This window comes from Benincasa hispida, chromosome 11, assembly GCF_027475165.1.
Source record: "Benincasa hispida cultivar pf3 chromosome 11, pf3_genome.v1.1, whole genome shotgun sequence".
Lineage (NCBI taxonomy): Eukaryota > Viridiplantae > Streptophyta > Magnoliopsida > Cucurbitales > Cucurbitaceae > Benincasa > Benincasa hispida.
In genome coordinates, this window is record NC_143488.1 from 86,890,430 (window position 1) to 86,917,074 (window position 26,645).

Sequence of the window (26,645 nt, forward strand, 5' to 3'; positions counted from 1 at the left end):
TGATACAAGTAAGAAACAACTTTAAATAAAATAGAAATGAAACAAATAGGTTTTCAATTTTAGCCCTATTTTTAGGTATGTTTCTCAAATTTTAGGATCAAGAAACAAGAATGATTATCAACCAAGTCAGTTTCTTAGAAAATTATAAATTCTAAATAAGAAACAAGAAACAAGAACGTTATCAAACAGACCATAAGATATCAATTATTTTTCTTTATTGAGATGGAGATCAAACCTCACAAATATATTTCATCGTTATCAAAACATAAGCGGCCTCAACAAATAAATGTCATCATTCATCATGAGAGCACAATTGTTTTAATCATATCCAAAAATATTATATAACTGGTAAAAGAAAGAAAGAAGAAAAAAGACCAAGTCTTTCTAACACAAATTAGAAAATCCAAAAACCATGTATCAAGTAGTTAAAGGAAAGAAGGAAAAGTTTTTTTCCCCCTAACATGTAAAAATCATCAACATTCTAATTAATTAATTAAAAGTTGTTAATAAATCCTTTTCTTCTTGATTCAGGAATGCACAGAAATGCTTTTCTCCAAGTAGTGTCAGCAACCAATTGTTTCAATATTTTTGTATAGGCTTTATCATCGATATCAACCATGCTATTTAAAATTTTGAAGCATTTGTTCAAGTCTTCATCACCATAATCTCTTGCTATTGACGAAGTCTCGTTGACGTCAACTGATGAAAAACCGAGAGGTCTTCCTTCAAGTAAATCATTTCTCCTCTTTAAATTCTCAATATAAGCTTCTTTGAAAGATGACATTATATCATTTATGACTTCTCTCTTTCTTTTAGATTTCTTGCTCATGCTACTTTGACCATGATTTTCATCTCTATTATTTCCATAACCTTCATTGAACATGGGAGAATCGCTTTCAGTTTTATTATCATATTCAGAATCTGAGGAAAGTTTTGATGATGGAAGAGCATGGAATTCTGCTGCAACTGTATCTCCATATATTCTCATCAATTTATCGTAATGTGGACATCCACTCTTTTTGAACTTCTTAACTTTCTTGTTAACCTACAAAAATTTACCAACTTATCCCTCAATCTTAGTAAAATAATTTTATCTAGAATAATGACAAAGATTAACAATAGTAATTGAAAAAGTACCTTAATGAGATTAGTCCACTGCTCCTCTTCTAAAGTAATAGTTCCCAATACAGGATCCCAACCTTTTCCATTAATATCACCCAGCAACCTTTTGAATTCTTTATAACGATGTCTAAGACTGTTATACTTATTTTTCAATTGTTCATGTGTATAAGCATATCCTGTTCTAACATATAGTTGTTCTTTTATATAAGTCCAACTAGTTTTAGTAAAAGTTGTAGTTGGGCGATTTCCTTTCGCAACTTCTTCTTCCATCAAATCAATAAAAATTGACTCATTTTTAAAAGACCAAGGCCCATCGAATTTTGATGCATCAATTTGAGTAACATCTTCAATACAATTGGTCTTCATAAATCCTGAAAATAAAAATCCTACTTTAATATAATCTATATAAATGGGTTGCATAAAGGAACATAAATAGTTTACAGCAGCACCACGTTAGTATAATTCTAAAAGTTCACCAGTAAAAATTATTTTTGATTCTCAACATGCTAAAGTGAGTATAGCTCAACTAACATACAATATGTGAGCAATTAAAAGGTCTGTAGTTCAAATCTCTACCCTACTCTGTACTCATGAAATTAAAAAAAAAAAAAAATGAAAAGTGGGGAGAACTCATTAAGCCACTAAACCACTCTTTCCGCAAACAAGTTTCGAAGGAAGAAAACATAATAATTTCAATTACTAACACTGGAAAAAGAAATTAAGATTTCATTTGAAAATTTGATAGTAATGTCCATTCCAAAGATTGTTGAGAAATAATTGAATAGAATATTGTAAGGCCCCTTACATAGAAATAGTAGGACTATTAGGAGAATATTGGTATTAGTAAAGGGTATAAGAGTAATTAGAAAGGAAGTTAGTTAGTGAATATGGCTATAAATAGGAGTGGGAGTGGTAGGAGTGTGAAGAATTTGGTGGGAATTTCCATTTGGGAATTTGGGAGAGACTAGCCCTCTCGAAAGGCTAGGGTTTATCTTGTTAGTTTGTGAGTTTATAGCATATTTCAATACATTTTCCTATATTTCTATAATTGAATTGTTCTAAATCTTTTAGTACCGTTCTTGTTAGGAGGGTTACTAACAAATTGGTATCAGAGCCTATTCGTTCTGGGCATATCGCTATAAATTCAGATACAATGTGTGATAGGCTACAGGAGGTGTTTGAGATCTTGGAATCAATGCAACAAACATTGAAGGATTACCTGCTCTCATACCAATTTGTATGTGTGATAGGCTACAGGAGGTGTTTGAGATCTTGGAATCAATGCAACAAACATTGAAGGATTACCTGCTCTAATACCAATTTGTTAGTAACCCTCCTAACAAGAACGGTACTAAAAGATATAGAAAAACTAAAGGACAATTCAATTATAGAAATATAGGAAAATGTATTGAAATATGCTATAAACTCACAAACTAACGAGATAAACCCTAGCCTTTCGAGAGGGCTAATCTCTCCCAAATTCCCAAATGGAAATTCCCACCAAATTCTTCACACTCCTACCACTCCCACTCCTATTTATAGTCATATTCACTAACTAACTTCCTTTCTAATTACTCTTATACCCCTTACTAATACCAATACCAATATTCTCCTAATAGTCCTACTATTTCTATACAAGGGGCCTTACAAATATAAACCTGAATTAGTAGGAACAGTCCCTCCAACTTTCAGGGCCATGTTCTTGAATATCAGAATCCAAGGTCCCTTTACTTTATCAATAATACTCTTTTTCCTAGTCTCCTTCAAAACTTTCCACGAAAATTAAGGTTGAAGTTTTCTTGACCTACCTCTATAAGAAACTTAATTTGTATTTTGAAGTACTAAAAAGGTTTTATAGGAAAAGTGGTAAATATACTTAAAAAACCATGGTGTTGGGATTTATTCTTATTGGCTCTTTATGCTAATGAAGAAAAAAGCATCTTTAATCAAAATCATTCTAAATCTCCATAGATCTAAGTTTTTTTTTTTTTTCTCGTACAACAAATAAGAGTGAAGATTTAAATCTCTAACATCAAGAGAGATATAATATATCATACATGTCAAGTACCGATGAACTATATTCACTTTGGTCTAAGTTCATCATCGGTAAATTTCATAAAATAATAATGATGTTCCATGCAAGATCAAAGAAAGCTGTTACAAAACTGACCATGCGTAAAAGATTTTCCAAAACACTTTGTGAGATGCCACGAGTCTGTTGAAGTCAAAAACTAATTGCATGAAGTTTTGCCCAGGTGAATGAGAACAATCAGAAACGAAGGAAGGAGGAAATTCAGAGCACAAATTCAAACTAAGAGAGAGTAGGAGAGATTGAAGGAGAAGATTTTGATTAAGACAATTCTGATATGAGAGTTTGAAATGTTGAGCCATAGGGACCTTTTCTTTAAAAGAATGAGATTTCACATAGACATAACTATCAAATGAGCTTCTAATGAAGCCAATCTTAGTTACATAGTCATTAAACCTTTGATACCAGCAGCGTGGAGACTGTTAAGGCCATATATTGACATTTGGAGTAGACAAAATAGGTTTTCCTTTCCCTTCTAAACATACCCTCGAGGTTGCACCATATAAATAGTTTCATTTAAATGTCCATGTAGGAAAGTAGTCTTCACATCTAGCTGATCCAATTCCAAGTCATTTTGGACGACTAGAGATAGAAGAGGTTTGTTTGACCACCGGGGAAAATTTCCGTTATAATCAATTCCTTCTTTTTGGGTAAACCCCTTTGTCCAAGTCTTACTTTGAACCTAGGTTGTTGAATGCCTGGAATGCCTGGAATGCCTTCCTTTATTTTATAAACCCATTTAGAGGCAATGGGCTTATAACCTTTTGGTTGAGGCTTTAGAAACGAGGTGTCATTTTTCACTAAGGACTCCATTTCTTCGTTCATAGCAGTTATCCACTCTCTCGCATTAGGACCACTAACTGCTTGATTAAAATTTGAAGGTTCTAAGTCATTTACTTAGGCTTCAACACTTAGAATACAAGATACAAAATTAGTATCTGTATACCTAGTAGGTGGATGAATCTGCTCCTTTGCCTATCTCTGGCAATAGAGTAATCCTGTAGTTTGAATGCTCAGTGTCTGAACTCTCTTCATCCACTGGTTTTGATAATTCAGTAGAGTTAGGGTCCATGTCATGAAGAGGGTTGCTTGAACTTGGTTCAGAAGAATGCTCCACCTCAATTAAGCCTTCTGTAGATTAGAATCCAAATTAGCTTCTTGAAACATAAACATCTCTTCTTCTCTAAATGTAACATTCCTACTGTTGATGCATTTCTTTTCTATTGGAAGCCATAGCCCGTAGCCCTTCACTCCTTCAGTGAAACAAACAAATATACATTTCATTGCTCTTGACTTGAGTTTCCTTTGGTTATGATGTACATAACTCACACAACCAAACAACTTTAGATGATCAAGTTTAGGGGCCTTAACAGACCGCTTTTCTTCTAGTGTTAAAAGGTCAATTGAGTGATAAGGGCATCTGTTGAGGGTATATACAGTATAAAAGGCTGCTTCTGCCCAATACTCTTCCAGAAGCATTGCATCTAAGAATTTACACCTTATCCTTTCCATTATGGCTCTATTTAACCTTTCAGCCATGCTATTTTGTTGGGAGTGTGTGCCTGACAGTTCTGCGCCCCATAATACCCTCCGTTTTACAAAATTGACTGAATTCATCGCTGCAAAGCTCAAGCCCGTTAGCTGTTCTAAGGCATTTTACTAACTTAGATGCTTGCTTTTCAACATAGTTTTTCCATTCTTTAAACCTCCAAACACTTGGTCTTTTGTTTTAAAACTAAAAATCTAGCTCTTACTAGAATAAACATCATCAATAGTTAGGAAATACTGCGAACCACTGAGCGATGGGATTTGAGCTGGCCCCAGAGATCTAAATGAACATAAGCCAAAATCTCTATGGCTCTGTGCTGGGAGTGTTGAAAACTTCGTTTTTTGCCCTGCCATACCTTCGAAGAATGCCTTGTTTGGAGAGACCTTGAAGACCTTTAGAACTGATATGAGACAATCTTTCGTGTCATAGATCTCTTTTAGTCAAGGTACCGTCTAAAACCATAAGGGCTGTGACTTTTGAACATTCCTGATCACATACGCCCCATTCCTTTTCTCTCCAATTAGAATAATCTTTGAATCTATCAATACATGAAATTTACCTCTAATAATCTTTGAATCTTTCAATACATGAAATTTACCTCCTTGTCCCTCGTAATGGCAACCTATAGAGTCGAGCTAGGAAGCACAGATACTTCTAATTGTGCATAGAATCGATATCAGATGTGTATTAGATACGGATACGTCCAAATACGTGTCTAATACGTGATTTGAAGTATCTGATTTTTTTTTTTTAAATTTTCAGACACGCGTATCTGCTTCTAGGTACGTGAAGGGGATACGTTGGGTCTTTTTTTTTCTTTTCAAATTTAAGCCCAACACACAACCCATTTTATTTAAGTGCATGTTTTGGAGTGATTTTAAAATCATCAAAATCATTTTTTTTAAAAAAAAAATCACTCAAAAATAAACTTTTAATTACTCAAAATTAATTTAGTTTTAAATTTTACACTTTTAAATGCAATTTTCATATTATCAAAATTAGTTTTGAAGGATTTAACATGTTTCATGGTGATTTTGAAAATGACAAAAGTGATTTTAACCATTTTAAAATCACTCCCAAACATAAAAGTGCACTTAAATCGAGAGAATCCAAGACAAACTAAATTAAAAATGATAAAGACGTAAAAAGTAAAAAGTAAAAAACCCAAAACGTAATTAAATCTTCATTCTTCTCTTCTCTCTCACTATCTAAATCAAGATTCTATTAGGATACCGCCTAACAAGGAATTTCTGAAGAACACAAAAACAAATAACTGTAAAAGATAGATTTATATTGCAATATCAATAATGAAACTACAATATACCATAACCTTTCGAGAGGGCTACTCTCTCCTTCATTTCCCCAAAGGAAATTCCCACAAAATTCTTCATGCCTTCTTCCAACCCTTCTCCTTTTATTTATAGTAAAAATACTTAACCCCACTTACTAACTATTTACTAATTTGCCCCTTCTAGTACCCATACTAATATTTCACTAATTATCCCCACATAATCCTAACTAGGAGTCTTAAAAAATCCACCCTTCGAAGACACCTTGTCTTCAAGGTGTGCTTACAAACATGATCAGAAAATTGCACAACTATATATATATATATATATATATGGTTTAAGAATCATCAGCCTTCTTTTCAGCCCTCAAAAGTGATAGGAGGTTCAGCCCATTAAGTGGCCCAATATTCTTGAATCTCCCTCTTCTCACCCACCATTTGCATATCCTTGGTTTAAATTTGAAACCCTCCTTCTCTAATGGGCTAGGCACACAATCAGTTTGTTGCCCCAAAACCGAGTCCGGATGTTGAATCTATATACCTTCTTCCATACAAATATCAAGGATATTCAAACCACTCCAGCCCATTATCAAAGCCCAAAAGTATGCTGCCACCTTGTCCATTCCATGGCCCCAAACACATGTTTTCTCTCACCTCTTTTCTCAAAATACTCGATTGGCATAGTAACATGGAATTGGGCCTCCAAAACTTCTTTTAAACACAGCCAACTCGCAGGTGTATAACCCACGTAATTAGGGTTAGTTTTAGTTGTCATTCATTAACTCCACCCTACCAGCTTTTGACACGTCATTGGCTCCCTTTGATCACTAAACTTATCCCAACCTTCCACCGTTGTCGCTATCTTTTTCGTCTCTATCTGCACATCTTCTACAGTCGTTTCAAGGAACTCAGTCTCCATCTTCGCTAAGCCATCCATCTTCCTCCAATTATCATGTCTGTCGGTTGCTGCATGTACACCTAGTTTTCCGTCACCGTCGAACAACCTCTCCAATTTGTCCCGCAAATGGTCCACCCTTAGTGTGATTCTTCTTCTCCTTCCATGGTCGTTCGTCTTCCTCTGCAAATTTCAGCACCTCCCATCTCCTCGTTCCCCCCACCATCTTCGCTCGCCAAAGTTCCATTCAGCCGTCGTTTCTCCGTCAGCCTCTTTGCCATGGTGGTTCGGGTTTTGGGTTTAAATTGAGGTAGCACCCACATAGGCCCCCATCTTCTCCGTTGACCGTGATAGACTATACTTCCCATATTTAGATGCAGCCCGTTAAACCCTAATTCTGCAACCCCTTGATAACCCATTCACTCATAATTGGCCCATTATGGAATTTCAGCCCCCTATTTGGATGCCAAATTAATAACACCCCGCTTTCCTCTTTGGGCCACAGGTGGACATCTTCCGTATTCATTTTTAGTCCCATTAATCCAAAATCATTAAGATCTTGATTCCATTCCTCTACCCTCCAACCGATTGACATGTGGATGGCATTAGGGTTAAATTTTTCGTTTTCCTCCCACTTTCGTCTCTGCTAGTTTCCTATCCCTCTTCCCAAGTGGTCCCCATCTATCACGCCCTGGCTCATCTTCTTCCTCCTTCTTCACAACTTCCTCTGTCATTAACAACCCGATCGCACCCAACGTCAGCCACTTTCTCTTTCGTTATTGGCTTCAACCGCCGTTCTCTTTACTTTTGGATCCCACACCGTCTTAGCTACTGGTCGGTCTCCGAATTCGCCCACACCGTCTTAGCTACTGGTCGGTCTCCGAATTCGCCCACACCGTCTTATCCAATCCTTCGTTCGCAACTTTGCTTTTCCTTGTTGTTTATTCATCATCTCAAGCCACCCACACCATTGCCTCCAATATTGGTCTTCACTACGCCTTCCTCTTCTTCTCTCTCGGACCTTGTGGCTTTTTAACCAAAATTTCTTCATCAATGGTCGAGGACTCTCCTCTGAGAATCCTACTTTCAACAAACCAGTTGCCCTTCCAACTCATTTGAATGTTGTTGTCACACTCCTACAGATTCCCAAACAGCCTTCCCCATCTTTCTTTCCTTTCCATATGCCGTTTGTTTCGCTTCTTTTTACATCTATTTTGTGCGTTTTCATTTGATGTCGTTCGAGCTTGCTTCTCTACACACTGCTGCACCACTCGATAATCGGTGAATTCTTTCTCCACCTCGCTCGATTCTTCCTTTTTGTTATTATTATCTTGTCTCTGTTCCTCTTCAACTTTAGCTTCATCTTCCCCCTGATTTTTCTATCAACTTTGTTCCACCAAATTCCCTAATCCTTACCTCCTCTCCTTGGTTGCCTTTGAAATTGTTCTCCTCCACCATCGTCGCCCCTTGGTTGCCTTCCCGATTCGGTGTTCACCGATGGATTTTCCTTGCTTCTCCCTTCCTTACCTTGCCAACTGGATCTCCCTTGCTTTCTCATCTGCAGTCTTGGGTACGATCGACGTGTTCCAGCCACTTTTTGAACTCGATCAGATAGTTTTCGAATAAGGCTTTCTTTCTCCACTTGCATGGTTGCTAGTCTTTTCTCCTCTCTTTCTTTATCTCTTTGCAGAGATTCAAGGAGCCTTTGTTGCGATGTTGTCACTTCTTCTTGTATCTCCAATAACACTAATACTAGCCTTTGACTACGATCCATAGCAGAAACAACACTCCCAAGAAAGAATGGCTCTGATACCAATTTGTTAGGATACTACCTAACAAGGAAATTCTCAAGAACACAAACAAATAAGAATTGTAAAAGATAGATTTATATTGCAATATCAATAATGAAACTACAATATATCATAGCCTTTCAAGAGGACTACTCTCTCCTTCAATTCCCCCAAAGAAAATTCCCACAAAATTCTTCATGCCTTTCTCCAACCCTTCTCCTTCTATTTATAGTAAAAATACCTAACCTACGTACTAACTATTTACTAATTTTCCCCTTCTAATACCCATACTAATATTTCACTAATTATCCCCACATAATCCAAACCAGGGGTCTTACAGATTCACACTCCCCCTTCATCCTCAACTTCATTTTTCAATCTTCATCTTCTGCTCCTTTCCTACAGTCTACTCTAAGTCGCTCAACCATCAGTCGACGTTACTGGATTTTTTTCTTCAAGTTTTCGCTCTCTTCTTGAATCTATTTTAATCTAACTTAAAATAAGTATTATAACAATTAATTGGACATTATTATTATTTTTATTATTATATATAAAATAACATATCTTTAACGTATCTGTATCTTAATTTTTTAGATATTGGTGTATCGTCGTATCGTGTCGTATCCGTATCCAGTAATTGTATTTGTGTTTGTGCTTCTTAGGAGTCAAGCATACCTAGGGAGATCAGATTTCTTTTCAATGTTAGAACATGTCTAACATTTCTAAGAAGTGTAATGGTGTCATCTTCAAATTCTAATGTGACTGAACCAATTCCAACAATTTGACAAGAATTATGATTGCCATGTAGACTAGGCCTCCATTCCATTCCCTATAAGTGTAGAACCACCCTTTATTAGGTGTCATGTGGTGGGAGCAATAAGAATCCAAAACCCATTCTTGACAATCACTCTCTTCTTCACATTTCTTAATTATAGTCAGTGCACACTTTAATTTGGCTAGCGTATCCATGTCCGACACGTGTCGAACACTCCAACACTCTGACACTTGTTGGACACATATCAAAAACTTGTTAATGCAATAGATATGTTAGACACTAGTTGTACAAAACCAAAATTGGACCAACATTTGGTAGACATGCATCAAACTCTTCTTACATATATTATAGTCAACACATTTATGGCAAAAATAATAAAATTTGAGAGCGAAATACATCGAATTGATTTTTTAAGCATAGAAATAATTAAACTCATTAACTTTAAATTTCCTCCTTGTTTAAAAAATATATATATGTTAAAAATGTATGTTTTAATAAATGTGTCCTTGGCGTGTCCGTGTCCTAAATTTAAAAAAAAAAATGGCGTGTCGCCGTGTAATGTCGTGTCATATCCGTGTCTCATATCCGTATCCGTGCTTCTTAGGCCAGTGCATCAAAGAAGGAAAAGGAATTCTCACCTGCTCTTACTGTTGGTTCAACTTCTTTAGATTTCTTGAGTTTCCCATTTTGTTTTCTTATAAGGAACCGACAATCCTTCTTCTAATGACCATCCTTGTGGAAGTAGGTGCATTTAGGCTTGGATTTTCCCTTCTCTTCACTATGTTGATGCTTGGGCTTAGATTTGCCTTTAGCAACCAGACCCTCCCCATTCTAACTTTCTTTGTTAAGGACTGAAGTTCCATCTCTTTGGTTCTTAGATAATAGCATTGGTTTGATGGATTCTTTGTCATATTTAAGGCAGTCTTCACTTCCTTATAGCTTTTTTGAAATGAGTTTAAGAGAATGAAAGCATCATTTTCATCCCCTAGTTTCTCTCCAAGATTCTTGAATTCAGTAGTAATCTTCTTGAAGTCATCAAAATTTTCAGAAATACTCTTTGTTGAATCCATTTTGTATGTGAAAAATCTCTCTTAAGAAACATCTTGTTTAACAAGTCTTTTGGACACATACAGCTCATTAAACTTGTTTCATATTTTGAAAGACATTTCTTCAATAACTTATCTGAGTACATTGTCACTGAAGTCAGAGTTCCATAGGCTGCTGATTCCCGGGCTTCCTTTTCTTCTACTGTCATGTTGTTTGGAAGCTTGGTTGGGTCTTTGGAGTGCCTTTATGGCCTTTTATTGTCCCAACATTGCTTTAATCTTGGATTTCCATAACCCAAAGTTTGATTTTCCATCAAACTTATCTATTTCAAACCTTGCTACACCAATTCTTATGAATCAAGAACTGGTTTCTTGATTGGTTTAGGGCTCTAATACCACTGTTATAGAACTGACGACATGTAAAAGATTTACCAAAACACTTGTGAGATGCCATGAGTCTGTTGAAGTTAAAGACTAATTGCATGAAGTTTTGCCCAGGTGAAAGAGAACAATCAGAAACGAAGGAAGAAGAATGAAATTCAGAGAAAAAATTCAAACTAATAGAGAGTAGGAGAGATTGAAGGAGAAGAGAAGAACACAGGAATTTAGTGGTTCGGCCTTAGCCTGCGGCCACTGTGTACAAGGGATATTAGTCTATTCTTGAAGAAAAAAATGCAAAAAGTTACACTGTCAGATAAGTTCTCTCTCCGTAGTTTTCTATTTTCATCACAAAAACATGAAGATCTAATTTGAACTATTTATAACAGAGTGTACATGAGTTGATGTACTGAAATGTTGGATTCGTAACGGCAAGTAAAGTCCATCCATTTTAACCAAAACAAACAACTAAGAAACTATGAGACATTCTTCACCAAGTGCTTGACCAAATTCAAATTGTGCTCCAACTAAGAAACCATGAGACATTTCTTCCCTTTTTCTATCTTCATTTGAAGAATAAACTTCACTATTCGCCAATAACATTCGTGTTCTTCTAGAGAATACTCTAAATTAAATAGAGAAATTTTGAACATATAAAATAGATCACATATGAAGAAATTGAGGCTATATACTATAGAATTTGAGCAATGCCAATTAGTTTCAAATGATTGAAGCATATTTCAAAATAAGAAGAAAGTAAAGTTAAAAAAATAAAAAAGAAATAAAAACCTTGAGTAGCAGGAGGAGCGAGGTCGATCGATGGATCTTCAGGACTTCTTTCTTCGTTGGTTTCCAGAGGCATGAGGATTTAGGGTTTTGAAAAGTGAGTGTTTTCTGAAAACGAAAATGCGTTTTTTTCCAAATACTTTTTTCTTTTTCGTTTTTGAAAATTCTTTAGAATTCTAAAACGTTTTTAGAATCTATTAACCCAAAAACGAAAAGTAAGGGGAAAAAAACTCGATTCGTTACCTAACAATTCAATTAGTTACAAAATGAATCCTAAAATTTTGGTTTTGAAGAAGCTGTTTTTCCTTTTTTAACTCCACAAATCACACGCTTTAAGGGAAATCATAATGGGTGATAAAGATAAGAATGTAAAAAAGCAAGGTGTCTTACAGTTTCTTAAATTGTAGATATGACCAAAAAAAAAAAAAAATCCAACTTTTCATTTTCATTAAATATATTTGACAATTTTATCCTTTTTAGTTAGTGGTGTTTTGATTCCTATTTTTTTCTCCAACTTCTAACTCTGGATAGTAGCAGTTATGTATCGATATACATCATTTTAGGTATATCAATTAATTGATACACCTATATACTCATTAAAAAAACTTAATTGATATACCTAAATAACAATATTTGAATTTTCTCTCGTGCATGTATTTTCAAATTTTAAACTTATTTCTTCTTTCTCAATCATCAATTTTTTTCCTTTGACATGATTCTAATACATTCATCGTGTATATATTTTGTTGCAGTTTTATTTTATGTCAATTTTTCATCTTCACAATGTATTGTATTTTATGTTTGTTTGATTTCTTTTTAAGTTTTGATTTTTTTTCGATTTTAGGAGATCTTTGTATTTCGTTTTAATGTTCTATTGTTGAGTTGTTTTTCTCTTATTTAGGTTTTGATGAATTGATATATTTTTTGGGTTCTAAATCAAGTTTTAAACAAAAAATGACATGTCAAGTGTATTGACAATAAATTTAACAACAATTAACATTCAATCAGTAACATATCAAGTAAAGAATGCATGTTTTGTTTTATATAAAAATGAGTGTATCATACATCAATGTTAACTACTTGAAGTAAAACAAGAGTGTATTAGTAGATATCTTTAACAATCAACATTTCAATTGTATCATCAATATATCTAACAATAATCAGCTTCTAATTAGTACATTAATTATTTTAAAGTAAATCATATGTTTCTCTTTATAACTAGGATATTCAAGTGTGTATCAGCAATACATCATATATAAGATATAAGTGTTTCAGATATCAAATAGTAAATATTTTTAAGTAAATATAAGTCAATTAACATTCAAAGTGTATTAGTAGTATATATAACAAAAATAAACATTCAATCACTAACTTATTTGCAAGTAAAACATGCATGTTTCATTTTATAAACATGATATTTGAAGTGTATCAAAAATATATCAGATATAAAACGTGAGTATATCAGGCATCAATCAGTAAAAATTTGAAGTAAGACATGAGTGTATTATATACCAATTAGCAAACATACCAACCAAGTACATCAACTAACCAGCATTGGTATCAACACAATAAAATTTCAAATACATAATTGTGCTAATCAAACATCAATTAGCAAACATGTTAAAATTAATTTAAACTTATGTTATCAAAATTGTTATCACTTATTTTAGTTTTTCTCACACATGGATAATTGCTACACTATTTTATCCCTTTTGTATTATTTTTTCTCTGTTAGATAGTGTATTACTTAATATAGCACCAATATATTACTACTCTGCTTCAAATTATGTATATCATTTGATATACTAACTGATATATCTAAAATGAAGTATACTGAATATTGCTCATAGAAATCATTTTAAGTATATCAGTTAATTGATATATTAAATTCATTAGTAGCACAGAAATCATTTTAAGTATATCAGTTAATTGATATATTAAATTCATTAGTAGCACGCTTACTACTGTAGGTTTAAAATTCAAGACTAATTTTTACAATTTACCATTTTTAGTGGGTTGTGTTGAGTTTTTTTTTTTTTCTTTTGCCATTTTTTCAAAACTAAAAAAGTGAAGATACACACCTAGTTTTGAAAAAAAAAAAAAAAATTGTAAATGTACAATTGCCCCTATATAATAACAACAACAATAATAGTAGTAATAGTAAGTTAAAATATCATTTTGGTCCTTCTATTTTGATTATTCAATCTTAATCCTTATACTTTAATAAATCTTAATTTTAGTCTCTCAAATTTAATTTCAATCAAATTGGTTAAATAATAATTATTATTATTGGTACCTCTCGATCAGGATCGATACCAAAAGTAAAACAAAAATTTAACCTCTTGAAATATCACATCCACACGTACTATTTATCTACCTTCCTTACACCGATATCCTTTTGTAAAGTTAATGAGAGACTTTCCGTAGGAAGGTGCTGAGAAATGTGGTAATCTACATTTCTCAGATCGGATATTGTTACTTCACCTAAAGATAAAGATGGTCTCGGCATAGAAAAAGATCAAGATGGCAAACATAGCCCTGCTTAATAAATCAAAACTATTTAACTGAAAAAGATGGCTTATGGAAGAAGTTTATTTGATGCCAAATATAAAGCTTGCTAGGCTACATTCCAAATATCTGGAGCCATAAAAGCTCAAAATCCCCATGGTTCCATATTACCAAACTACAAAGTCAAGTTATTTACCATTTTGCTTGGCACATTAATAGTGGTGGTACTCGGAGCTACTCGATAGCAAAGAATCGATGCACGATTGACTTGATAATCTGATTATTCTATGTGATTTGAAAATTAAATGAATGGCGTGCGATTTGCAGTAAAGAAAATACTTGTATGAACAAGAAAGATAAGACAAGAAGATGGAGACACAGTGTTTAAGTGGTTTGGCAAGATTACCTACATCCACGAGAAGATCTAAATTCTTTTATTGATGAAGATTGCGTACAAATTTTGTTGTTTACAGAAAACTAAGAAAAATGATGATAACTCTCTTTTTAAATTTAAAATCAGTAGTATTTATAGAGTATACCAGCTGACCATTTACAAAGTTAGTTATAAACAAACAAAAAACTGAGGTATTTGAGTCAAAGTTTCTTCACATTGATCGCCCATTTTGAGTACTAAATCCATCCCTTTTTATAATTATGATGTCTCTAGTATAGTACTTAACTGGAAGATTTACCTCAAGTCTTTTTATGCTTTCTCTTTTGTTTGAATTGATCTGTAGCTCTCATTGTACATATCAAACCTTCTTCTCTTTTGAATAAATGTATCACTTCAAGACTCGAAGTATAATGGGATATTAAGAATGTGTCAATCTAGTTGAGATATCCTAATGCACCTTCTGATTTCACTTTGCTCTCATATTTTGTTTAAAAAAATCTCACATCCAAACCATCAACCTTTTTTTTTGCTTTCTCGATTAAATCTTGATGAACAGGATGAAGTTTATATCTTCCAATCTTAAGGAGTATTATCAAAATATTATGTGTAATAATTTTCTTTCTGACTGTATCACCAAATCTGACATAATCTTTCTAAATATTATATATGTAATGTTTTTTTTCAAATTTTCTATCTCAATGTACATTCAAATCTAATCAAATGAAGTAAATTGGGTGAATCAAAGATTGAATTGGGGAATTGGATTAGGAATATGAATTTGAAAACGATTTATATACATATTTGGAAAAGATTATGTAAGAGTGGAGTTCTTTTCAAGAAAGTCCAAAAAAATCAATGATTTGGATGTAGCATTTAAAGAAGTTAGAATTTTGTTATGGTCTCAATATTGATTTGGCTAAGATGCTCTAAAATGAGCCATTAAAACAGTTGGCAAAAAAAGATGTCATTTGTGAAAGGTGAAAACTTGGAATGCTATTTTTGACAATTTTTCAAACACAATGGATACAGGCACCAATTATATGTGTAATTTTAAAAGTTGAAATTGTTGGGTTTTATGTCCTAAAACTTGCAGTTTGTAAAATGATAAACATTTTCTATAATTAATAAACTTATTATTGATTTTATAAATTGTATGAAAGTCTAAATCCAATAAACTAAGACCCATGACTATTACATGAGTACTTGAACTTTATGTGGACATAAGAGTTGATCAAGTTCGAGTAAATAGTCAAAATGATCTATAGTACATGAATAAGGTTGGGTACCTTATTTTGGTAACACTATTGGATGAAGTCTACTCTGTAGTTGTTACAAAGAGTTGTAAAGTGCTACATACGAAGTGATCCTAATTCATACATGTTATGGCATGTGAGGAGTGGGGGCATCCTATGCAATGAGTTTGCCTAAGATCGAACCAAAAAATAAGTCACTCTTACTTTAAAATGTATAAGACTGACTATTTCACTTAAATGATCTAGGTAACTCGATCTTAATCTTGAGCTAACTATAAACTCCTGTTTATTCGAGATTATCCTTATATTTGCATAGGTGAGAGTTGGCAATAGTGTCGGCTCAATAAGCCTCCCATTTCAGGGGGTAAGACCTAATAGATAGTTGGGGACATAGGGTGCAAGACGGAGTTTACGCCTACCCGATTTAGGGATAGGAGAAAGGTTGTTCTCTCAAGTACAGAATCCAAGTCTTGAACAAGGGGTCTCACCCTCTCACTGGGCTGAGAGAGTTTGGTTTAGTGATTGGATCACAAACCAATTGTTCATTAGAGGATCAGTAGGAACTTGAGGAATAAAACGTAATCTTGGGGGTAAAACAGATATTTGACCTAGCCGTTATTACGAACAACCTGTGAAGAGTCGACTTGCTGATTATGGTTAAATCATGTGGACATAATATATCTACAATGAGGGGAGTGCAACTATGGGCTTTAGTGGAGTGACCCATTAGTTAATGAATGAGGATTAATTTGGTTTAATGAGTTTAGCCAATTAATCGGATCGTTGGAGCCCATGATCTGTAGGTCCGCGAGGTCCCCTTACTAGCTCGTAATTGGACTAGCTCTAAAATAGCGTGATAAATTAATTTGAAACGTTCAAATTAGAATTTAGAGAATTTATGAGATATAATTACGTGTTTAATTTGAGAATTAAACAAAATAGGAGAATTTATATTTAAATATGATTTACATATATAAAGATGGATGTGTGTAAAAATTAATTTAATATTTGATTAAATTAATTAAGTTTTATTTAAAAATTAATTTATGTAATTAATTTTATAAAATTTTTCAGTTTTAAAATCAAAATGGTTTTTAAATATCAAGTTTTGATTTTGAGATAAAATTGAAATTTGGAAAATGCCATGCAAAAATGGAATATAGAGATATCTCATTATCCATCTTCTACTTGCTCACACAAAATCCATCACCGTTGCCTTGTGTTACTCCAAGCATGAGCTGCAACTCATGCAACTCTCTTCCTTGCATGATGGCCTGCAATATATTGAAGAGTTTGGAGTGAATTTTGGGCATGCAATCAAGAGAGAATTTTAGAGAAAATTCGTGCTGAAGAAAGTGTTCTTCAATAAGATTGCTGCTGTAAGCAATTCTCCATCATCCCTTGATTCAAGCTTGTTTTGAGTCCCACTACTCAATCTAGAGCACCAAGAGAATAGTGGGGAAGATCTTGAGGTCGTTTGCAACAAGATTCAGAGAAGACTGCAGCTAAAGATCGAGCTTTGAAGAGGTTCTACAAAGGTATGTCATAAAACTCACTTGTTTTCTGCAAAAGCATGCTTTATATTTTGCCAAAATTAATGAATTATAGTGCTTAAATGATCTTTGTTGCTTCCGTTGTTGCTGATACAATCCTTCAGAAATAATGTCCGATCCTCCACCGTACAATTGTTAAGAAAGAAAAAAAGGTTAAAAATCACTTTTAGTCCATAAACTTTCATAAAAGTAACAATTTAATCCCTAAACTTTCATAACAATTTAGTCCCTAAACTGTGGTTTATAACGATTTAGTCCATGTACTTTCTGTTGGGATTGGTATCCTAATTCTCCCGGAGTCTCGTTGTTTTGTAAAGATACACATTATTCAATGAATAAAATAAGTATTATTTAATTCTAGCATTTACTCATATCTAATAAACAAAGCTCCTTGGTTATCTTATGTGAACTTAAGCATGTATATGTGATATACAATTGGATCATGCCTTAAGTGATAACCTTAATCGGTCTGTAGTATAAGGATTAAGGTGGGATACCTGATCCTGGTGACACTACAGATACGACCCACTTTGTAGAGGTTTTCAAGTGTTCTAAATTACTACAGATGGTAGATCCTGACCATTCATGTGGAGACGTGGAGCGGGGGTGTCCTATACAAAGAGTTTGTATAAGACCTGGACCATGAGATGACTAGACTCTATATATAACGCCGTTGATACTAGAGACTTGCATCTCACCCAAACGACCATAGGTGACACGACCTCAATCCTGAGTGTTTTGGGAACTCCTACTTTTGAGGGCGGTCCTTTGATTAGTATGGGTGAGAGTGGTCAGATTGTCAACTCAACATGCCTGCCTTTTTGGGGACTTGTCTGATTTGGGAGCTTGGAACTCAATCCACAAGATGGAATTCACTTCTTTCCCAAAGTAGGGATAAGTAGAGAGATTGCTCCCTTAAGGGCTGATTCCGGGGCTTGAACATAGTGGCCACAGCTTCTATTTAGAAGAGAAAACTCAGTCGTAGTAGGACTATGACTTATGTTCATTGGAGGGATCAGTGATACTTAAGAAAACAGATGTAACTACAAGGGCATAACGGTTATTGGCCAAACTATACTTACGAGCGATCTGTGAAGGGTTGTCGCATTGCTGATTAGTTAAGATGGACACATAATATATTTGTAGTAAGGAGAGTTCAACTGTCGGTCTTTTGTGGAGTGCCTGGCAGTTAACAGATGGTGGTTCCCGTAACTAAAGAGTTTAGTCAGTTATTCATGTACCATTGGAGCTTTGAAGCTACAGGTCCATGAGGTCCCCTTGGTAGCTTAGATTCTGTTGAGGATCAGTTCTTGGTGTTGATTTGAAATGTTCAAATTGACAAGAGGTATTTTGATTATATATGATATAATCGGTTTGATATATGAGATACATCTAGTGGAGGATTGATGTAAATGAGATTTACATTAAGTACCATGGAATAGAAAACGAACTATGGTTTATATGTTTCATGAGATGAAATATTAAAACTATAGGTTTTAAATATAGTATGATAAGTTGGTTATCATTTATGTTTATAATAATATTAATTATTAGACAATTAATTCTTTTTCTTTTAAATAACCAAAGTAGTGGGTGATTATCGGATCATGGTAACCATGAGTTTAAAAGGAAAGTGGTTTCCTATTTTGAAAAGAAGTTTTTGATAAACATATGAAAAAGTTTTTTGAGTTTTCTCTCCACACAAAGAAACTCGCGAAATTCATCAAGTAAATACGGATTTACTAAACGACGGCTGGGTGAGCTAAACGGTCGTGCAGGTGCGAGCTAAACGATCATGCAGTATTTACTAAACGGTCGCATAGCTTTGCTAGACGATCGCTGGCCCAAGGTAAACGATTGTGTAGAGTCTATAGGCAACAGACCGAGCTAAACGATAGGCTAAAAGATTGGGCATCGACCTATACGATAGGTCTCAACCATCTCCCACTTGCCCAGTCGTGTATGCGATCATTGTTTCCTCTGTTCGTCTGCCTCATACCAAGTCCGAACAAAGCCCACCCTCTGGATTCTCACGTCGAGAATACCAAGATAGCAACTCAACACTGTTGAGGTTTTATGGAGGCCGTTCGTGTGCTATGGAGGTCGTTCGTGTTGCGGAGTTGTTCGTGACTGAGGAGACCATTGAAGACGAGCACGAAGTGTTCGTGCTATGTTTCTGCGGTGTTGCGATCGTGTAGATCGGACATTCGAGGCTGCTATTGTTCCAACGTTCGTGCGCAACGGAGCGTGGAGATGTTTCTGCCGATGTGCGTAGAGTTTGTCTCTTTATGCATTTGTATTGTTCATGCTGTAATTTCTGGAAATATTTGTATAACCGTTTGTTTTGAAGGCGACTGTAAATATGTTAATTCATGATTGTAATTTGGAATAGTCTTGTTCCGCTGCTCATGGGAATCTTCGAGTTCCGATTTCCTTCACTTTCAATTTTGTAACAATTTAGTTTCTGAACTTTAGTATGTACCAGTTTAGTTCTTGTACTTTAAAATTTGTAATGATTTATTCCTTATCATAGATTAGTAAACTTGTTTTGATTCCCTGAAATTAGATTTAAGCTTGTTTCAAGCTTGTTTTGAGTTCTTGAAATTAGATTTAATGAAATTTTTTTTATAAATATGTTGATAAACAAGTTAGAGACTCAATATTTTTATATAATATAAAGTCTACATCACAAAATAATAAAGTTTGACATCTAATTTTGATTATTTTTTAATACGTTAGGGACTAAATTATTACGAAGTTGAAAGCACAATGACCAAATTGTTACATACTATAGTTCAAGGACTAAATTGTTACAATATTGAAAGTATAGAGACTAAATCGTTACAAACTAAAGTTCAGAGACTAAATTGTTACTTTCATAAAAGTTTAGAGACCAAAAATGTTTTTTAAGGAAAAAATAGTTATGCCATATTTTATTAAAGGCACCAATTATATATACCATCTCAAAAGTTTAAACCCTTCCCAAAATACAGATATATTAGCAAGAGGACTTTTTTTTTATTAGATTTTCATTATTTTCAATTTGATTCCTACCTCTAAAAAAAGTAAACAATGGGTATTGGCAATAGTGTTGAGACACCACTCTTAAATGGAAAATTTTTACAAATCATAATGTGTCACGTCATCCCAATGAAAATCAAATTTATTAAATTTAAGGCTAAGTAAGAATCATTGTGTTCTTAAATAAAAATTTGTTGACAAAAAAATAACAAATTAAAAAATGTCATGTGTCTTCTTTCTAAGCATATAACTATTGAAGCAATTGAATATAAGCAGTGATTGACTAAGTGTTAGAAAGAAAGAAGGAATAAAACTTGGTATGAGAAATGTTCAAATTAGAAGAATCCACAATTCAAGACAACTCCCCTACGTGGGAGTTATCTTTTTAATTAATTTGATTAATTAATAATATCTTATTTAATTAATGATTTCATTTAAATCATATTTAAATGAAACATCTCTCACATAACTCATAGTTTTAATTCAATTAATTTAACTAAATTAAATTAAATTAAATTAAAGAATTATTTAATTCTCTAATTAAATAAATATCAATTTGAATATCAAATATTTAATTTAGCCTACATTCGAATCATATTCGATTGTATTTCTCTCATAACTTATAGTTTTAATGTGCATCAAATACACATTAATTTTAACCTATAGTTTTAATATGAATCCAATTCACATTAAATTAATATTTGAACTCCTTTGAATATTTAATTCTCCCATAAATTAATTTAGAATCATATCCAAAATTAAATTTATATTATAAAATTTAAATAAAATATAAACTTTATATTATAATGTATCATTATCATTATATTATTTTCCTAAATGAATTTGAACATTTCAAACTCAATTCAAGACATAGTTACCTCAATTCCCTTTACGAGCTAGGAAGTGGACCTTATGGACTTATAAATCAGAAGTGTTTGAGTTAATATCCTAAATCTCATATGTCTTGTAGTTTGTAAATACAAATCAAATATCTAATAAAATAAAGATATTTTATTAAAGTTTGGACTTCATTAATTCAATCCAATAAACTAAGATGCAAGGTTATTTCACAAAAATTAAACATGTATGTGCATACATACATGTGAATCATGTTTAAGTGATAACGTAAATGATCTGTGGTAAATGGATAAGGTTGGGTACTTTATCTTTGTGACACTATGAATATGGCCCGTTTTGTAGACATTACAATTATTGTAAAGTGTTACAAATGATCAGATCCTGATCTTTCATGTAGAGACATGTGAGCGGGGGTATTCTATATAAAGAGTTTGTATAAGACTGGACTACGAACTGAATAGTTTCTCTATATAACACCATTACTAGAAGAGACTTACATTTCACTAGGATAACTATAGGTGACTTGACCTTAATCTTGAGCGAGTTATGAACTCCTGTTTATGAAGACAATTCTCTGATTTGCATGGGTGAGAGTGGTCTTGTTAGTCAACTCAACAAACCTACCATTTTAGGGATTTGTGCGAGTAGGGAGTTAGGAACACACCTACACAAGATGGAATTCACCCATTTCAGTCCTTAGGAAAAATAGATAAATTTCTCCCTTAATAGCTGATTCGAGGTCTTGAACATTGAGGCCTCAACCTCTCACTGGCCCAAGAGGTATTTATTTATAGTTAGACTATAAACTATTTGTTCATTGGAGGAATCAGTAGTACTCACTAAACAAAGTAAGAGGTGGTTCTAGAGATAGAAATAACCTTATGACTAACGCAACATCATTCATGCGTCATAGAGATATGATAAATGTGGCTGGCCACCAAGAGGTATGCGATGAATGGATGATGCAGTCCTGGATTACTCTTGATGTCAACTTAGGGACTTGATATTGGCTTCCCCGAACCCTGTCTTCTCTATTCATTTTCACACACGTTAAAAGCTACTGATTATCCCAACATTCTCAGATATAGTTTCTATTTGTTCTTAGTTTCTTTATATAGACATAACATAGTCTTTATCGCATGATTTCTCCTTTTATCATAGTTTCTTCGTAAAACATATTATCGTGAAAATCTTTCAGTTATAAATTCTCCATGTTCGACCTTAGATCATTCCAAGAAAATTGTGACCTTGTTATACTTGGCAAGTCACAAGAAAACTTGTAATAGAAGCGCATAGTTGCATACATTAGCACATATTTAGTTAGTGCATTGTCCATTGAGCTTAAGTGTACACCAAATCACATAATCACAGTAAGTTCAAAAAAACTATATTTCAAAAAGCAACAAGTTTTTGACGCCGTTGTTGGGGATTAATTGATTGTTTGGTTTTGTGTTTTTGTAGGCATCCTTTTGATTTTAGATGTATTGCTAGCTTAAACGACAAACAGTATATGAGTACGAGTATTGAACCTGAATTCAATATTGACCCTGAGATTAAGAGAACTTTTTGTCGCTGACAAAGAAGAAATAGAAGAAGAAGGAATATGACTCACAACAACAACCATAATAACCAGGTCGGAGGAAACGAATTATTTAGGCAAGGTCAGTAGGATCTTATTTTTTTGGCCTCAAACCGCAAGATTCCCATGAGAAACTATGCAACCTCGAATCTATATGATTTTTCACCTGGTATTATGTGGCCAACCATCAAAGAGAATGCGAGGTTCGAGATTAAGCCAATTATGCTTCAGATGATTCAAACTGCAGGGTAGTTCAGAAGAATGCAGGGTGAAGATCTTCATGCCCACCTAACAAGCTTTGTTTATGTGTAATACATTCTCTAATTCTGATGTAACACTAGAAGGAATCAAGCTCTCTTTTTTCCCTTACACTCTTTGTGATGAGGCCAAGAAATGGGTCTATTCCTTGGTGCCAGATGAGATTATGTCTTGGGACCAACTAATTGAATGATTTATGAAGAAGTTATTCCCTCCAACCGTTAATGCAAGGAGATGACAGAACATCGTGAATTTTAAATGAACAGACACAGAAACTTTAAGTGTTGCGTGAGTCAGATTTAGGCATCTGTTCGTAACTGCCCGCACATTAGCATCCTTGACTGCATACTGATGGAGACTTTTTATAACAAGTTGAATACAACTTCGCAATCGGTGGCTAATGCCTCTGCTGCAGGAATCCTTATGGATAATACTTACACCAAGGCTAAGGCGATCTTGTATAGGATTTCTAGAAATACTAATAATTGGGTGGATGATGGATACGAAAATCGGAATGCTGATAGAAGTCAAATGGAAAAAGCGATCATGCAGTTAGATGTGGTGAGCTCGTTAGCCACCCAGATGGCTACCGTCACTTCCCTTCTACAGACCATGATCATAGATCAAGCTGCTTTGAACAATAATGTTGCTCAACTTAACGTCATGACTCAGGTTGCAGCGGTAAGTTGTGTACAATATAGAGAACCTCACTCTATTGAAGTCTGCCTGTATGACCCTCAGATTGTTTTCTCCATTCATAACAACTTGTGTAGTAATATAATCCTGGTTGGAAGAATCATCCCAAATTTTCTTAGGGAGGAAATCAAGAACAGTCTGGACATAAAAATGTACATCAGTAATAAGAACACAAAGGGCATCCACCTGGATTCAATCAACACAACCAAGGCCACCACCATATCAAAATTTTACTCATTATAATCATAACCATGTGTCAAGTACTAATGCATCGTCATCACTAGAGATGCTTCTAAAGGAATATATTCAGAAGAACGGTGCGTTGATTAAGTCTTAAGTTTCCTCAATATGGAACCTAGAAATTCAAGTTGTTGGGGTTGATGCCATAAATCTCGTGGGTCCTATAGTTTGTAATTGTATTGTACAAACATCTTATTTATCTAATAAAATATGTGATGTTTTATTTGACATTTAGTTGCATTAAATCCACAAACTGATAAACTAATATCCAAGGTTATCTTATAGCTTAAACATATATGTAGAGACATACGGGTGGATCATGATTAAGTAATAGCCTAAATGGTCTGTAGTAGATGGATAAGGTTAGATACCTTATCCTGGTAACACTACAAGTATGACTCACTTTGGAGATGTTATAATTGTTGTAAAGTGCTACAAGTGATCTGATCTTGATCATTCATGTGAAGACATATGAGTGGGGGTATTCTATACAAAGGAGTTTGCATAAGACCAAACCACGAAATGACTAGTCTCATTATATAACTCCGTTCATAATAAAGACTTACATTTTACCAAGATGACCATAGATAACATGACCTAAATCTTGAGTGAGTTGTGAACTCATGCCTATAAAGGCGGTCCTTTGATTTGATGGGTAAGAGTGGTCATATCACCGACTCGATAAGCCTACTATTTTGGGGATTCGTCTGATTATGGAGTTAGGAACACAACTACATAAGAAGAAATCCACTCCTTCCCCAACGTCGGGGTAAGTAGATAAATTACTCCCTTAAGAACTAATTCCGGGGCTTAAACAATGTGACGCCACACCCTCTCCTGGCCCAAGAGGGGTTTGGTCATAGTTGGACTATGATTTATTGTTCATTAGAGGGATCAGTAGTACTTAAGGAGTTAGATATAACTATAGGGGCAAAACGATAGTTTTAGCCCAGTTGTACTTATGAGTAATTTTTTAAGGGTCATTGTACTGTTGACTGGTTATATCCAATGGACATAGAAATATATTTGTAGTGCGAAGAGTGCAGCTGTCGGTCTTTAGTGGAGTGCTCAACAGTTAACGGATGGTGAATAATTTAATTAAAGGAGTTTAATTAATTATTCACGTATCGTTAGACAAGCTATAGGTCCATGAGGTCCCCTCTGTAGCTCACCGGGAATTAATAAGAATAAATTTTTAGATTAATTTAAATTAGTCAAATTAATTGAAGGAATTAATTATATGTGATATAATTAATTTAATCTAATTGTATATGATTACTATAATGTATTTGATACATTATAATATAGAGTATATATGAGAGAAAATAAATATTTGAATATGATTCAAATATTAATTATGTGAATTGGATTCATATTATTAAATTTAATGTAAATGAGATTTATATTAAATATTGTTGGTGAGAGAATAGAAACTATAGGTTATATTGTATTTGATACAATATAGAAACTATATGTTATATATGTTATATTTGATATAACATATAGTTTAATATATATTATATGATAAGATAGTTATCATATAAATATATAGTAAATCATTTATTAAAATAAATTATTTTATTTTATTTTTTAAAAATCATTTTGGGAGGGAGTTGCAACTCTATCCCCTATTTTCTCTCTAATACGTCTTAGTGGGGAGGTGTGTGGGGGTTTTTTTCTTCTTCCTCTTGTGTTTTATATAAACCAACACAATATATAAATACTTTTGAGAAAACATCCTCGCTCCTTCTCCTCTCTTCTCCCAATCTCTCAAACTCCCTCTTCCAAAAATCCACAGAGCCCACACACTCCTAGATTCTTATCCCAGAGATTACAGTGAAAATTTCGTGGTAGCGTCCTTTTGATTGAAAGATTCTTTTTAAAGAGCAGTTCTTCAAAGATAAGAGTTTCCAAACACATTTTTTCTATTTTTATTTTCTTTCAAGCATGTTGTACTTTTAATTTTAGATGTGTGTACTGTTATGGAAATTTGTATTATGTAAAAAATTGAAATTGGGACAATCCACTTCTGCTTAAGACCTTTACAGGTTCATTCATAAATAGGGCAGATCGCTGATGATCTAAAGAACAGGCAACCAGACACCCTGCCTAGTAACACTGAGGCTCCACGCAAACGTGGTAAAGAGCAGTGTTAAACTGTGACACTGTGTAATGGAAGAACAATGACCAATCTAACAGTTGAAACCCAAAAAACTAGACCAGTGAAACCATAGACTCCAACAAGACAAGAAATTGAAACTCCAACTATTACAACAGACCCAATAACCATGAATCAACTATCCCTAAATCGATCAAAAATCTTCCAACTACGTCTTCTCAACCTGACCAAACTCCAACAAATGTGAACTTTCATGATAAAAACTCCTCTCAAACAACAAATCCAGAACCTTTGTTGTAGACACCTGATGCAGCAAAAGAGAAAAACCAAGCTAGCACAGGCTTGCATGCGTCGCCTCCATGTCCAAGTAGGCTGAAGAAGAAGGACAATAGCCAATAGTTCAAAAGATTCTTGGATGTATTAAAACAGCTTCACATTGACATTCCTC

The 26,645-nt window shown here is 33.9% G+C and overlaps 1 protein-coding gene across 2 annotated transcripts; it reads right to left on the minus strand.

Moving 5' to 3' along the window:
• Nucleotides 1-313: 313 nt before the first annotated feature.
• Nucleotides 314-12,039, minus strand: LOC120090929 (uncharacterized). 2 transcript variants are annotated; one of them, XM_039048625.2, is made up of 4 exons: nt 11,722-12,039; nt 2,342-2,427; nt 1,138-1,493; nt 314-1,045 (listed from the first exon to the last, which is right to left on the minus strand). In XM_039048625.2, the coding sequence occupies exons 2-4, from the start codon at nt 2,349-2,351 to the stop codon at nt 494-496; spliced, it is 918 nt and encodes a 305-aa protein (XP_038904553.1). In that variant the 5' UTR covers nt 2,352-2,427; nt 11,722-12,039; the 3' UTR covers nt 314-493. The 2 variants fall into 2 exon arrangements, with proteins under 2 accessions (XP_038904553.1, XP_038904552.1); XM_039048624.2 differs by lacking the exon at nt 2,342-2,427 and having other exon boundaries at nt 11,722-12,038.
• Between the last annotated feature and the right edge of the window lie 14,606 nt (nt 12,040-26,645).

Bases quoted from the DNA above. Each gene is read 5' to 3' on its own strand.
- LOC120090929 (XM_039048624.2), bottom strand. From the start codon at position 11,794: ATGCCTCTGGAAACCAACGAAGAAAGAAGTCCTGAAGATCCATCGATC. The intron at 1,494-11,721 runs GTTTTTATTTCT...TTTTATTTTCAG, and splicing joins CGCTCCTCCTGCTACTCAAG to GATTTATGAAGACCAATTGT. The intron at 1,046-1,137 runs GTACTTTTTCAA...AAATTTTTGTAG, and splicing joins AGTGGACTAATCTCATTAAG to GTTAACAAGAAAGTTAAGAA.